We start from the raw sequence: 16,758 nt of genomic DNA on the forward strand, positions 1-16,758 counted from the left end.
GAATGTGAAAGGACAATGTGAGTGACTTTTGTGATTCTGTGTTATTTTGAATTCGCCTGGGCTTTCAAGTGGTGGCTTGTATCATCTATCAGTACTGCCTATGTCCAACACTAGTCAGCACTCCTAATCTCATCTGTACTCCCATCCATTGTTGATAATTTAGCCATTTCTCCCCGTTCTTGACTCCCCTCCCTACCTCCCCTCCATTACCCTCTCCTCTTGCCTGCCCGGCCATGCTACGCTATGTAAATCTTCCCTGGAATTTTCCACTGATTTCATCCATTGAAATAAGCCTTATGCCCTATTCTTATACCAAATAATATATACAAAAAAGAAATAAGGTAAGTGATAGTGCCAAACACCAGGAATGAAAATGATAAGACAGTGACTACGATCTTTCTGGTGAGTAAAACAGTGCAAGTGGAAATGTAAATAATGTGTAAACAGCAAGTGAAAGCAATGAATGTAAATATAAGTGAACAGTGGAAAATAGTTTTATAAGTTACTGTAAGTGACAGTGCATGACACAGAGTAAATAAAATAGAAATGTAAACAATGTAAATAAAATAATGTAAATAGTAATGTAAATGAGTAGTAATATAAGAATATGAGTATATATACTAGGAGTAATGAAAGTGAAAGTTTCACTCTAGCATGTATGAATGAGTTAAGAAAGTGGAAGTGAAAGTGACAGATTCACTCTCAACGCCAGTATACAGGACGAGAAAGTGAATGCTACATATTTTACTGAAAGAGAAATTGAATGCCTACAGTGACAATAAACTACTATTACTGAAGGAAATTTAAGGATAAAGACTATAGATATATAGAAGTGTTATATAGTAATAGAAATATAAAGTGTGTGTGTTTTTATGAAGAATAAATGACAGAACACCAGCGGGGAACGAGTGCAAGTGGGAAGGTCATACGCGCTCATAATTTTCATTGCTTTCACAGTGTTTTTTTTTTTTTGGAGTATGGATTCCAAACTATTTGAGAATCATAGAATAGTGTTTCTAGTGATAATATCTGGCTGTGGTAACCATATTACGGGTTGTCGGGAAGTGTAAAGTGGAGACTTCGTTACCCAACTTCAGAGGTCTCCACAAGTCCTACGGTACTCGACGAAGGCTCAACAAACATCCCAGGAGAAAGCTGAAGGTATGTGCCATATGCATAAGTAATTTTAATATTCTAGGACTAATAACTAATTTTTGGCAAATATTTCTAGAGAGTCTGTCGGAGTGCGAATATGCCCGCGAGACACACAAGTCAAACAAAAACAACCCCGCGGTTTAGGGGCTAAAGGGACAAAAAATTGGGAAAAACTTGGCATCATAAACCCCAACTAGCCCACTAAAAACCCTCTATGACCCCAGTGTGACTATAGATATGCTTCTTAATCGTAAAGTTTACCACACAGAGGTAAAGGAGACAAAAGACACGGACATTAATGTGGTTTAAAGGTTAAAAAATTTGGAGAAAAACTAACCGAACAGGCAGTTTCAACTGTCGGGGACCCCTCTTCCATTACAGGACTAGGCACCATCAAACACTCAGCATCACTTCTCCACACAAATAATGTTCCTCGTACTGCTTCTGGCTGCTGTGTACAAAACCCTATCCATAAGGAAGGGTCAGCGTACTTGCATTTTTTTTTTTTTTTTACACTACACTGTCATTCATCCTTCATACTTAGCTCTGGTGGTGGTCCTAGGCTTACCAGTATCTCAAACATGAATTAAGTGGACTGCAGATTAAAGCTGCCCTTCCCCTGCAGTCCACCATCCTCCTGTTGGGGGCAGATGTTAATAAGTTCTACCCATTTCAATTAATCACTAGCTTTGAAACAACCAAGTTTTAATGGACATTTCTCCTGTACCAGAATCGAGCTCTGAAGTCATCTGAGCAGGTGATGAAGGCAGGGGAGCAGGGTGAATGTACCATGTGTCTCACTGGACCATTATGACCTGCCAAGAAACAAGAAACTGTTGAACTACATACATATCAATAAACGTTTCTAATTTAATCTATTCAAATTGGGTGAGAGAGAGAGAGAGAGAGAGAGAGAGAGAGAGAGAGAGAGAGAGAGACAGACAGACAGACAGATAGACAGACAGAATGTTCTATCTTTTGTGATAGAACATAATTGCAATATACATATTACTGTATTTTTTCAAAATATGAAAGCTTTACTTATTTTTTAATTCTTGTACTCACATAAAAAAAAAAAATGTTACTTGGATAATGGCTTTTACAAAATAATTTTCATTATAAGGAGGATCTGTTGAAAGAATTATTGCTCAATGGTAACTCTATACAGTAGAGTCTTCATACAACACGAGATAGGTTATGGAGAACCTCATGCAAAATCGATTTCGCACTAAAAAGTGACATATATTTACATGTAAAATAGGGGGTTAGGTTCTAGGAGCCTCATATTTTTCGTTAATAATATATTTAAAGACAGATTATTACAAATACGTCCGTCTTAAGACACCGAAGGCAGTGTGTTTACATACAACTTCACCGACTAGAAACATCATTGCATAGCTACTGCATTCTAACATAACCTAACTGATTAGTTTTGTCCCCTATTACTACCCATAAAAAATTTAATCACCATGGATTGCCACGAAGCCTCTTGAAAGTCCTCATCAGAAATCAAGCAAAAACTTAACCTAAACAACACATGAATAATGGCCAACCAGCATCACACATATTTTGTCACGAATCACTTTCAGTACTCATCTATCTATCTATATCTATATACCTAGGCTGCTTCCCCCAAGGAAAGGGAGGTAGCCGAGACAGGACGACACACTCCCCATTTACTCATCCATTCAAACACATTCATTCGCAACTTAGCCCCAAAGGGGAGAAAGGACAGATCCTCACCGCACAAGGGTCAACTGCGCAATGCAATCAGTGACATCCGCAGCAGGGCCCGACAGCAGAGCTGGTTTATCCTTGCCACATCATAACAGACTCATCCCCTTACCCGCACCTGACCTGAAATAGCTGATCAGACCAAATGCGGGAGAATATCCCCTCAGGGCTGCGTCATCACTTATTCATTCACAATTTCTCTCCATTTATTTCTGTCACGCACAGCCACTCTTCCTTCCTCAACAGACATCCCTCTCGCATCCAGCGCTCTCTTCACACTGTCCATCCATCCTATTCGTGGTCTTCCTCTCAGCCTTACACCTCTCACATCAGATCTAGTTATCTTTTTCACCAATCGCTCATTATCCATTCTCTCCATATGCCCAAACCATCGCAACACCCTCTGCTCAACTCTACCAGCCATCTCCCAAACATCTCCAGTTCTCCTTCGCACTTCATCATTCCGCACTCGATCCATACGCGTCACTCCACACATACTCCTCAGACACCTCATCTCCATTACATTCAAACTTTTCCTCTCTGCTACACCCATATTCCATGTTTCAGCCCCATATAATGCAGTTGGTACCACAACACCCTCATACAGCCTTCTCTACATCCATTCTAAGCAAACGACATCTAAACACTTTTTTTCATTCCTCCCAGCACCCTTCCTACTTCATTTATTCTAAACTTCACTTCTGCATCTATTCTTCCATCCACAGCAACATGTGACCCTAGATATTTAAAACACTCTACCTCCTCAAGCAACTCGCCATTCAAAACTATATTCATCCCCCTACCATCTACCAACCTCGTACACTTCATCACTTTACTCTTATTCTCATTTACAGTACTTTCAAGTTCCTCTTTTCACACACCCTTCCAAAATCCTCTACCAACTGTCTCAATCTCTCCTCTGAATCAGCCACCAGTGCAGTATCATCTGCAAACTGCAGCTTCAGATTCCACTCTCCACCATCAACATTCACCAGACTCAGACCTCCACCTAAAACTCTTGCATTCACCTCCCTTACAACACCATCCATGTAAATATTAAACAACCAAGGAGACATCACACATCCCTGTCGCAGCCCCACTCTCACAGGAAACCAATCACTCACAGCATTTCCCACTCTTACACACGCTCTACTATTTACATAAAAACTTTTCACCCCTTTTAGTAACCTACCATCAAGACCATACAATCTTAAAACAGTCCACAAAGCCTCCCTATCAATTCTATCATACGCTTTCTCTAAATCCATAAATGCCCAAAACACATCCTTGCCTTTCACTAAAAACTTTTCACACACTTGTCTCACCGCAAACACCTGATCCACGCATCCCCTCCCTCTCCTAAAGCCACACTGCTCATCACCAATCACTCCCTCTGTACCCTCTCTAACTCTCATAATTAACACTCTACCATACACCTTACCTACAACACTCAACAGACTTACACCCCTAAAGCTAGTACATTCATACTTATCACCCTTGCCTTTATACAACGGGACCACACAAGCAAACCCCCCCAGTCAACTGGCACCGTACCTTTCACAAAGCACACATTCAACAATCTTACTAACCAGTCAACAATAGTCACTCCACCACCCTTCAGGCATTCCACAGCACACCCATCCATACCTGCAGCTTTCCCTGTTTTCATCTCCTTTACTGCCTTCTCCACTTCCTCCTTCATGATCAAAGAATCATTCAACTCTCCCAACACATTTACTCCTTGCACCCTTCCATCCACCACAATCTCAGCCACCCTTTCCTCCTCTACATTTAACAATCTTTCAAAATACTCTGCCCATCTCTTCCTTACTGCATCCATCTCAGTTAACATCCTTCCATCCTCTGCTTTTACTCGTTCTTCCTTCTCAGACTCTCCCTTTCGCACCCTTTTCACCTCCTTCCAAAACATTTTCTTATTCTGTTGAAAATTCTCTGTCAGCCGCCTACCCCACCTCTCATCTGCTGCCACTTTAGCATCACGCACAGCCCTTCTCGCCCTATTCCTCTTTTCCTTATACCTCTCATATGACATCTCATCCTTCCTCTGCAGCCACACTTCATGTGCACGTCTCTTCTCAGCCACAGCCATACTTACTTCCTCGCACCACCATTCACTTCCTTTTCTTACACCACCACCCACACGTCTCACACCACACACCTCTTCTGCATGCCCCACCACAGCACTCTTAAATAACTGCCATTCCTCCTCCACACTGCCATTTTCCCGATCTTTCACTGCGTTCCACTCATCTTTCAATTTCTCCTGATACTCTATCTTTTTCTCTCTTTTATCCAACTCACTCACTTTCAAAACCTCCCTGCCACACCTAACCCTCCTACTCATAAAACAAAAAAAAATGCAGTGTGAAACTTTTTGAAAGCCATTAGTCATCAACAATAAGGGAAAAAAATAAAATAAAAGAAGTCGTCAGCATGAAGTGATTGCGTATCTCTCTTCTCAAATACACACAAATGCAGTAATCATTTCGTTTAGTTTTTAAAGGCTCCAACATGCTTGCATGGGTCGGCCTTGGTCACCTAATGGCGGCTCTCCATGCTGCACGATCCATTGCAGCCACCCTGTTCAGTCCCTTAACCCTGAGGTCAAACTTAATGACCTCGTCCCATGTCTTTCTTGGTCTACCCCTCATAACCCCACCCCCAATATGGCAGTAATCATGAAAAATAAACAAGTCAGCCAAGAACCATAATTTGTACGACAGTATAATTCACAAGAATCGAATTCACATAATTATCTTAACTAACTATTTATGTCTTCATGTATCGTAAGATCCAAATTTACGTGACCAACCATCATCAGTGCATAACAAAGATCGAGCACAAAGCCTTTTTTTTTCTTCTTTATTTCACACTCGTTGCACTAAAGGTGAGTGCATGAATTTTGCTGCTCCTTCATCATTAACTTTTTTTTCCAACAAAGAAAACTATCCACATCGTAAACATCCCGACTCATATTATCGTCAGATCATTTGTGTTTAAGCTTCAACACCACACACTACTTCGTCCAACAATTTTACATTTTCATTTAGAACAAATGCTTTTCTTGTGTTTATAGCATTTTTCAGGGTGCTTAGGTTTAACTAAAGTTAATTTGGAACCACATGCTCAGAGTTCTGAAAGGAAACTAGGAGCAAGGAAATAAGCAATCAAACTTCTTATCACAATGACCGTTCACACAACACTGAGGTAGACAGCAGGGCTGAGCAGGCTGTGGCAGGTGGTATGGGGGTCACGTGGGTCGGGTCGGGTCGAGGAAACCAATCAGTGACCGACAAGAGCATAACACACGAGTTGTCTCTGGAAATCCAATACCAAAACAATCATTTCTCGCAGTTTCTCTCGTGCAATTGAGTGGTATTACCATGCTATTACATAACCATGGGAGAAATTAAATACTCGTGTTATTGTAAGATCACTGTTTTGTTTGGTCTTAAATCATGACTCAACTGTATTAGATCCTATGCCATTCTACACAGCATATAATACAGCTGGGCTGAATGTTTAGCTTGCTTGCTACCTACAGTCGATAGTTGTGCAGTGATATGGAGGGAAGGGGGGTACGTGTTATACTCATCAAGGCTGGATTTTTTTTTTTATGCAAGAAAGAAGGAACCAGAGCCAACAAACCATTCCTTCTAGGAAAGAACAAAAACAATACAAAAGGAAGCCAAATTCAAGATCTGTTCATTTCGAGATGTCTGGACACACTGTGTTTGAAAGACTGGAGATCATAGGAAGTAGGAAATACAGACAGAGGGAGACAGTTCCAGAGTTGACTTGTGGCATAAATGAAGGACTGGGAGTAATGGTTACCTCTTGCATTAGAGACTTGGACAGAAAAGAGATGAGAGTTTGTTGCTAGACGGGTGCTACACACCCGTCAAAGAGGTGAAGGGATGTAAGCAGACAGTTCAGAGGAGAAGGGCCATGGTAGTAACGATAGAAAAGAGATAAAGATGCAACAGTGCGGAGAAGAGACAGAGGTTGAATGGAGTCAGTAAGAAGAGCAGAGTTGATACAATGAAAAGCTTTTGACTCCACCCTATTGAGAAGAGCTGTATGTGGGGAGCCTCCCCACACACGAGTTGTACTCTAAACAGGGGCAAATAAAACCCGTGTATAAAGTCAACAACTGTGCAGGGGTAAAGAAGGTACGGAGTCGGCTTAGCACACCTAATCTCTTGGAAGCAGATTTTACAAGAGATGCAATGTGATCTTTCCAAGATAAGTCCCGAGTGAATGAAACCCCAAGCATGTTCAAGGATGATGCAAGATTGAGCTGGATATTATTGAACATTAGTGGGTACTCCTGTGGAAGATTGTGTTGGGTTGATAGGTGTAGAACTGAGTTTCTGATGCATTAAAAACAAGATTATTATAACCCCAATCAGATATATGAGCCAACTCAGACATTTGGTGTGCCATAGTCTCATCCCTTGTTTGTTGAAGTAACTGCTGAGATGGACGTTGTGGGAACCGAATGGAAAAGTGAAGGGTGGCATCATCAGCATACACGTGGAGAGGGTTAGATGTACAGCTTACAAGGTCATTGATGAATAAAAGGAAGCGAGTTGGTGATGGGACAGAGCCCTGAGGAACACCACTGTTGATAGATCTAGGAGAAGAACAATGGCCACCTACAATAGTGGCTATAGAATGACCAGAAAGGAGGCTATAGATGAAGGCACAGATAGACGGATGGAAACCGTTAGAGGGTAGTTTGGAAATTAAAGATTTATGCCAGACTCGATGAAAGCCTTTGAGATGGCAAGTGCAATGGCAAAGCTTTCTCCAAAGTCCCGCAAGGAGGATGACCAGGAGTCTAAAAGGTAGGTGAGAAGATCGCCAGTAGAGCGCCCCTGACAGAACCCATACTGACGATCAGAAAGAAGGTTGTGACAGGAACTGACTCAAAAACTTTTTGAGACGCAGGATGTTAAAGCAATTGGACGACAGTTAGAGGGTTGGGAATGGTCACCCTTCTTTGGGACTGGCTGAATGAAAGCAAACTTCCAGCAAGAGGGAAAGGAACAAGCTGAGAGACAAAGGCACAAGAGTTTACCTAGGCAGGGTGTAAGCACTGACTTCGTGGGCTATGCTACAGGATTTTGCGTTCTGGTGTATGAATCTGCATAATCACTTTTTCTAGGGTTCTGCCAGTCATGAGTCACGTTATAGATGTCTTGCATTATAAATACAGCATATTATATGCAACTGGACTGTACAAACTATATTTACATTTATGGTGACCCTTGCTTCATATATGAGGCGTTTAATCGATGAACGACGAACCTGCCAAATATCTAAAATTGATTTGGTCACAGCACACTCATCTGCCATTTTTTTTATCCAGTGGAAATGTTTTAACAGCATGTTTGCCTTTAAAATATGGTCTAAAGTCCTATGCAACAAGTTGGATTCTTGTCTCAACATGCTGCAGGTTGGTACACGTGGCCTGTCTCTCTCACATGGAAAGCTGTAGTGGAAGAAAAAAGAACATGCCAGCAAGCACTCCCCCAGGCTGCCAATGAGCGGTGAGTCTCATGAAGACATCACACTCACAGCCAATCAGTGGCTGTGTTTTGTGGGTGTGGCCAGATCTGTCCTTCCCATGTCTGTTTACATTGTAAGCCACACACACGTGCTTTTGATTTATTACATTATTTTCACCTCAGATTTACAGTGATTTACAATGCAACATGAGTGACTAACAGAGTGATGACAACCAAGAGGTCCCTGAGCATACAATGAAGTGACAATGCGATCCATCTTCTTGGAAACAGGCAGCTCACAGCAAAAGGAAATGCTGGGGAAGCATACGTGCATTATAGCACAAAAAAGGAAGTGGGAGCTAGGAAAATTGGTTCTCCTTGTAAGTGTGGTTGCTTCAACAACTTCCGCAATGATAAAGCAAAAGATCTATTTACAGCTTTTTGGGCAATGAGTGATTATAACAGATGGAAGAGTTACAATGCCAGTCATGTGAAATGTGTTGCTATAAAGAAGCCTTGTGTCACGTACGATTAGTTATTATAACCTACTGAGTATGCCAATGTGACTTATGATGTTTGTCAATCATCATTCCTCAGCATTCATGGTTTAGGTGAGTGTAGGGTTCGTTCTGTACTTGAGAAAGTGACTGTAACTGGAACAGTGTAAACTGACAAGCGACACAATGGTCCTAATCTGAAACAAGTTAGTGATGAACGGAAGGCACAAGACCAATGATATACTAGAATACTGTCAATCCTTACACCCCCCCACAGCACTTAAATACATGCTGCACTAGTGTACTGTACATGGGTTGGTGATTGTCCTTCTTTTCATTTTTGTGGTTATTTTCATTTTTTTTTTCTTTCCATAGAGGTAGTATGGTATGGGGTTAATAACTGAACAGCATTATAAACTGATAAGTCACATATTTTGTACTTTATTCTTTAATGTTGATAACTAGCTCTATTTACTGAGACACTGTTTATTAAAATCAGGCTACTGGTTAATGAGTAACAACGAAACATATTTTTAACACTGTTTATCTCAAAACATTGATTTTGCACGTTAGCTGTTATTTGACTAAATGCCTCATTTCAATCTAAATGCTTGTTTCTGAACATAAGGTAAATAAGGAGATTAATCTTTGTATACTAATCTGGTGGCAATTAACATATTAAGAATTAGCCTATTTATCTGGAATTGTACTCTATACTGGAACAACATTACATTTACCTCTTGGTCACATGTCCAATTCAAATGATATCTCTTACTGTGGTGCATCTAAATAATCATCATGGCACACTAATATGCCACAGCACATGGGTTGGGAACCACTAATGCTGTATTATCTTACCTATTCTTTCATAACACATGGATCAGGTGGTGTCAGAAGGAAAATGTAGTCAGCTTCACCCTATTTTAAATTTTGAGATGTGTTTCTGAGATGTTTATGAGTGGAGGTTTTGTTCCAGTAAGGAGCAGGATCTAGACTGTTGATTGCGAAGTTGGTATGAATGTGTATCTACTATATGCATACCCTGGTTTAACGATGCAATTGGTTATGTAAAAACCCATTGCTAGGGTATCATATCTTGGGGTAGATTTAACGTAAAGTATAGGGATGCATCTCTGAGCCTTGGGTTCCCCCCCAACCAAGCCCTAAATCCACCCAAATGAGTCTAAAAAAAAGTTTAACAGCTGTAAAAGGGGCTAACCTATGCCTAAAACCAGTGCCTGTCTCGCTTGTACCCAGTCAAGGTCACTGGAGAATGCGATCTCCGACTTCTCTTCAAACTCGGTAGAGATGAAGCAGCAGCACTGTATACAATCTCACCATCACAGGGTCCCGCAACAATTAAATAAACATCTGTTATGCATAATAATAATGTCTGAATGACACAGAATCGTCCAAGGTGTGAATTGTTGGGGTGGAAAATCGTTGTTTTGATGGGAATGCCATCAATGATGCAATCACGATAGCCTTCTCAACGGCCCGTCTTTATGTCGTTTTAGTTACTGCTCTGGTTGCTGAACTCCTTTATTTTCTTCTCTCGTATTTTCCAACATTTATTTGGAATTCCCTTGTATTTTCAGATCATTTTCCCTTGATCAGCCCAAATGTAAACACATGATTTATCAATTGATCGTGCGTTCGGCATTGCCTTTTCAACAGCCCCTCTTTATGTCGTTTTAGTTACTGTTCTGGTTGCTGAGTTCCTTTACTTTCTTCTCTCTTATTTTCCAACATTTATTTAGAAATTCCTTTGTATTTTTAAAGCGTTTTTCCTTGAACAATCCAAATGTAAACACATCTATCTATCTATCTATCTATAGCCCGACGCCCTAATCCCGCAAAGGGTGGCTGCAGACAAAACGCCTCCAAGTCACTCTGTCACCCACCATTTGACTACCCTCCCCCCAACTCACCCCCCCCTCCCTCATATACCTCTCAACTCCATCCCTCCACCTCATCCTCGGTCTACCCCTCCCTCTCCCTCCCTCCACCTCACCTACATACACCCTCTTAGTCAGTCTTTCATTCTCCATTCTCTCCACATGTCCAAACCACCTCAGTGTATTTCTCCTAATCTTTTCAACCACATCCACATCTACCCCACAACGTTCCTTCACTTCTTCATTCGTCAACCTGTCCCTCCACGTCACTCCACATGCTCCTCTCAAGTAACTCATTTCCACTGCTCTCACTCTTGACTTGTTCCCCTCTTGCAAGGTCCACGCCTCGCTTCCATACGTCAGGGTAGGGATCACAATACCATCATGCAGTGACTTCTTAACTTCCATACTCACCTCCCTATTTCTCATCACTGCTTTCAGTGTACCAACAACCTTTCTTCCCTGCTGTACCCTTTCACGTACTTCATCCCCCAAAGTTCCATCCTTACTCATCACACTACCCAAGTACTTGAATGCACTCACATTCTCCATATCCTCACCATCCAACCTCACTGCACACTCTGTGACTTCATTCCTATCAAACACCATAACTTTACTTTTGTTAACATTAACTTTCAGCTTCCTCCTCCTACACACTGTCCCAAATTCATTCACCAAACCTTGCAACTCCCATTCATCTTCACTCAACAATACTGTATCATCAGCAAACAGCAACACCGGAAGCTTCCAAATCTCACCCTCATTCATTAGGCCCAGCCCCACATCCACTGCCCTACCTTGCACCTCCTTTACAACCCCATCCATACATATATTAAACAGCCATGGAGACATTACACACCCCTGTTTCAGTCCCACACTGAGATCAAAGAACTCACTCAGCTCACCATCCACTCGCACCGTAGCCCTAGCTCCCTCGTACATACTCTTCACAGCACTCAACAATTTTCCCTCCACTCCATATATTCTTAATACCTTCCACATACCTTGCCTATCTATTCTGTCATAAGCTTTCTCCAAGTCCATGAAGGCAGCATACACTTTCCTTCCCTTCTCTAGATACTTCTCCACTAAACATCTTAGAACAAATATCTGATCTACACACCCTTTTCCCTTCCTAAATCCCCCTTGTTCTTCTCCAACTAGCTCCTCTGTCATATGCCTAACCCTATCAATGAGTATTCTACCATATATTTTACCAGTCACACTAAGAAGGCAAATACCCCTATGGTTACCACATACTTCTCTCTCCCCTTTTCCTTTGTACAGAGGAACAATTATACCTGATTTCCAGTCCTCTGGAACCCTTCCCTCTTCCCAAGCCAATCTACACAACTTCCATATCCACTCCACAACAATCTCACCCCCATACCTAAGCATTTCACCACACACTCCATCAATTCCTGGGGCCTTTCCCAGCTTAATCTTCATCGCTTCCACTACTTACGACCTACTGATCTCTTCCTCCCTCCTCTCATCTCTTCTTCTCCCAGCCATTCCCCAACCACTTATACTCACACTGCTCTCACTCTCTACATTCAACAAATCCTCAAAGTGCTCCTTCCATCTCCTCAATTTCTCTCTCTTCTCCACCAACAATCTATTATTCCTATCTTTCACTCCCCTACTATTTCCCTTTTCACACTGCCTTACTTTCTTTACCTCCTTCCAAAACAATTTCTTACTCTCCCTCCATTTCACACTCAGATTCCTCCCAAACTCTTCATCCACTTTCTTCTTACTCTCCTTCACCAGTCTCTTAACCTCCCTTCTCCTGCTCACATATACCTCTCTCTTCTCTCTCTCATCTTCTCCCCTACCTCTACTCGCCAACCATTCACCATATGCCTTTTTCTTTTGTTCCACAGCTCGTTTCACCTCATCATTCCACCATGCTGTCCCTTGCATCTCCTCCTCACTCCACAAACCGCCTCACACGCTGTGCTTATCTCTTCCGTGAATATCTTACATACGTCTTCCACCCCTTCCATCTGCTCTAGCTCATACCTTCCCAATCTTTCTTCCACTATGCTCTTATACTCTGTCCTTTTCTCACTATCTTGCAATTTCTCCACTCTTCTCACAGGAGCTGCTTCCTCCTGTCTTCCCCTTCGTCTCCTCAACCACTTTCTTTGCAGCTCTACCTTGGCCATCACTAAGTGATGGTCTGAGACTCCATTCCCCCACCCTCTCCACATCCTTGCATCCAATACTTGTCTTCTCATTCGCTCATCCACACACACGTAGTCTATCATTGCCTTTCGTTCAACAAGTTCACCATCCATCCTCCTCATTACTCTCCATGTATACCGGTGGATCATCTTATGACGAAAGTAGGTGTTGGCTATTGCCAACCCCTTACCAGCACAGATGTCCACCAAAGCACTACCATTCCCATCTACTTCCGCTGGCACACCCCACTGACCAACCGCTCCATCCACTCGTACATTCCCGACTTTGCCATTCATGTCTCCAATCAACAGCACTCTCTCGCTCCTCTCAAACTTGTCCATACATGCTTCTACTCTCGCCCAAAACTCATCTTTCACTCTTGCCACTCGATCCTCTGTTGGAGCATACACACATACAATTGCCCATGCTTGTATACCTACTTTCATCCTCACCCATACAATCCTTGCACCCACTGTTCCATACTCTCTTATATTCTCCTTCCACTTCTTGCTTATCATCAGACATACTCCCTCTCTTGCCCTCTCATTCTCACTGACTCCCGCACATATACCTACACCGTATTCCCATTCTCTCATCCTTTCACCTTTCCATTTAGTTTCAGTCAATCCACATATATCCACTTTTGCATCCTCAAGCACCTGGACAATCTCTCTCTCTTTCACATGATTTATCATTTATTCATCATCCAATCCTACATTGCCCCATGAGAAGTATAGGAGCCCGGGATTGGGCAAGTTGGTCCTGACATTTAAGATGAGACTGACCAGTCTCACTCATCCCTGGGTGTCATTACATGAGCAATAAACCCCAACCACCCCTTGGATATAAACCTTCATCGGCTCAATCCGACTGGAGCGCCATAATTATCCACTAAACCACCAGGCAGCAAAAATTTGGTTATATGGTTACCACCTAGTGTAGTTAATGGTTTCCTGGTGCACAGGAAACCATTTGGCTTGTCACTCAGTGTACAGTCACCCACAGGCAGAAGGAATAGGAAAGAATGAAGGAAAGAAAGACAGAAGAGGGAATGTGAAGTCACCCATAGGCAGAAGGATGAGTAAAGAATGAAAGAAAGAAAGACAGAAGATGGAAGGAAAGAAAGACGGAGGAGAGGCAAGGGCAGACTTCTGAGAGCAGCACTACATCGAGTGAGTGGATGATGAGCGCCCCCACCTAACACGTCACAATTTTCATCAATGCATGAAATATTTACTCTTTAAGGTTTTCATAATCATTACTGTAATATATATTTAAAATTACTACTATGTATTCCAAGACAGGTTAGACGTTCAATGGTCAAATATGATATATTCTTTGTTGAGTTGCCTAGTTGTTCACACTGTTCTGTACCTTGTCTGATGGGCGAGAATCCACACCCCAAATGACAGTGTTCACTCCACCTACGACTAAAACACACGAAGTCTAAAAATAGTTTATAAATCAACCTAAACACAAAATTTAAGTCTACAATTATCATCATCATCATCCAATCCTACATTGCCCCATGAGGAGCGTAGGAGCCCAGGGCTAGGCAAGTTGGTCCTGGCATTTAAGATGAGAGTAAAAAAAAAAAAAAGGGGGGTGGGGGTGGGGGGGCGGGTTCTACAATTGGCGGGGTAGGGTGGTATTTCTACCGCCGATCACTATTCCGGGGTATCACATCTAGGGATATCGTAAATCAGGTTTGTCTGTACTTGTCTATGTCAAAATTTACTGGTGGTGGACTCCAACTGCTCTAACTTGCCAGAGTGGTTTTTCTATGGGTGTGCCCATACTGTACTGTCATGCACATACTGCAGAGCTAAACAAGAGTGTTTGGAGCTGTGTGCTAATGCAATACTGAGGACTCCCTTCACACTTATTTGGTCTTTGAGCCACAAATTTTGCTTTTATGTGTTGATGTTGCATGAGTACCTATTGCATTCACTCACAGATGAAATTATAGCTATAGCAGCTTACCCAATGAGAGCAGGTTTTTGCGCTGGGCATTGCGAGCATCCCAGGCACACAGTGAGGTAGTGGCTTCATCAGGGAACATCACAAAATCCTCTGTGTGGTTGAACATGGCATGAGCACTGTGCTCCTGTCGACCTGCACAAAGCAAACACTGTTAAGACCTTGCTTCACAAATGGATATCTTCTGGGGATATATCAGAAAAGCAATAAGTTATACCAAACCCACTATAAATGGTGACTGTTAATATATCCCTGGCAAAATCATCCCTAGTTCTTCACGGATTTGGTTTATCTGGTTTCTGTTATTCATGAATGAGTAAACCATCAAAACATACACTAATTTAAGGTTCATTTTGGGGTGATTTACTAATTTTTTTGTTAAATCATGTGAAAATACACTGAATATTTGCACTCCTTTTGTCTGATGATGTTTTGGGGATACTATAGAGGGTTTCTAAGCAATCATACAGTTAATAAAGGCTTGGTTTTGCACTGGGGCACAAAAAAAAAAGAAAGCATATAGTGTGTGGCCGGGAAGCAGAGGCATGGATAGAGATGGAATCGAGAGTTATATGTACTGTACCTAAGAAGAGAGAGGTGTGGATGAGGAGTTTGGAAGGAGTTTGGGTGTAAAGTGGAAGAAATGTAAGAAAATGTTCTGGATGGGGGCTAAGAGAGTAAGATAGGGTGATAAAGAAAGTACTAGGGGAGTGATAGATAAAAATGGCAGATTGCTGGTAGAGAAAAAAGAAGAAGCAGACACTGTTAAACACAGAGAATGAAAGCAATGCGAGTATAAGTGGTTGGGAATGGCTGGAAGAAGAAGGGAGATGAGAAGGGAAGGAGAGATCAGTAGGATGGAAGTAACAGAAGCAATGACGAAAATCAAAATGGAGAAAGCCCCAGAAACAGATGGAGTGTATGGTGAAGTGCTTAAGCACAGAGGAAAGATAGTAGCAGAATGGATATAGATGTGCAGATTGCCCTGGGAAGAAGGTAGAGTCCCAGAGGACTGTAAATAATGTACGATTATTTCCCTATATTGTAAAAGGAAATGGGGAAAAAAGAAGTATGGGGTAATCATAGAGGCCTTTGTTTTCTTAGTGTATGGGCAATTTGTCTTCTTAGTGTAAAAGGAAAAGTAAAGTATACAGCAGGATCATTACTGAAAGAGCTAGGGAAATAACATAGGAATTACAGTAGTTGGAGAAGAACTGGTGGGTTTTAGGAAGGGAAGAGGTTGTGTAGATCAGATATTCATCCTAAGGCGTCCAGTGGAAAGGTTTCAAAAGGGAAAGAAGCATGTAGCATTCATGGATTTTGTAACAGCAAATCACATGACAGAGTAGACAGACAAGGAATGTGGAAGTAAATGGGAAGCTACTGAATGCCCTGAAGAATATGTATGAGGGCACTAGGGCTGCAGTGCGTGTGGATAGCGAGCTGAGTGAAATTTTCTATTTGAATGTTGCATCGAAAGAGGGATGTGTCAAGTCTCCACGGCTGTTCAATCTGTATATGGATGGAGTTATAAAAGAGATACAGGGTAGGGTAGTGAATGCTGGAGTGGCCCCAAAAAAGGCAGCGTTTGGAAACTCCCTGTACTGTTGTTTGCAGATAATACCATATTGTTAAGTGAAGACAAAGGGGAACTGCAAGGCTTAGTGGATGAGTTTGGGAGAGTATGTAGGAAACAAAATATAAAGGTGAATGTAGTAAGAGTAATGTGGTCTTCAAGAAAAATGAAGTCACTGAATGCACAGTGAGGTT

The 16,758-nt window shown here is 41.9% G+C and overlaps 1 protein-coding gene across 1 annotated transcript in view; it reads right to left on the reverse strand.

Annotated features, from left to right (window-relative positions):
- Positions 1-1,698: 1,698 nt before the first annotated feature.
- The window catches only part of CstF50 (cleavage stimulation factor subunit 1 Cst50), a 64,659-nt gene continuing 49,599 nt past the window's right edge, over positions 1,699-16,758 (reverse strand). The window contains exons 8-9 of the mRNA XM_080286245.1: positions 14,992-15,123; positions 1,699-1,970 (exon numbers count right to left, since the gene is read on the reverse strand). Of these exons, the coding sequence (XP_080142371.1) occupies positions 1,861-1,970; positions 14,992-15,123 (242 nt within the window). The 3' untranslated portion in view covers positions 1,699-1,860. The remainder of the gene's footprint in view (positions 1,971-14,991; positions 15,124-16,758) is intronic.

Source organism: Coenobita brevimanus, chromosome 14 (assembly GCF_032717465.1).
Source record: "Coenobita brevimanus isolate Jiangsu-jjx chromosome 14, ASM3271746v2, whole genome shotgun sequence".
Taxonomy (NCBI): Eukaryota; Metazoa; Arthropoda; class Malacostraca; order Decapoda; family Coenobitidae; genus Coenobita; species Coenobita brevimanus.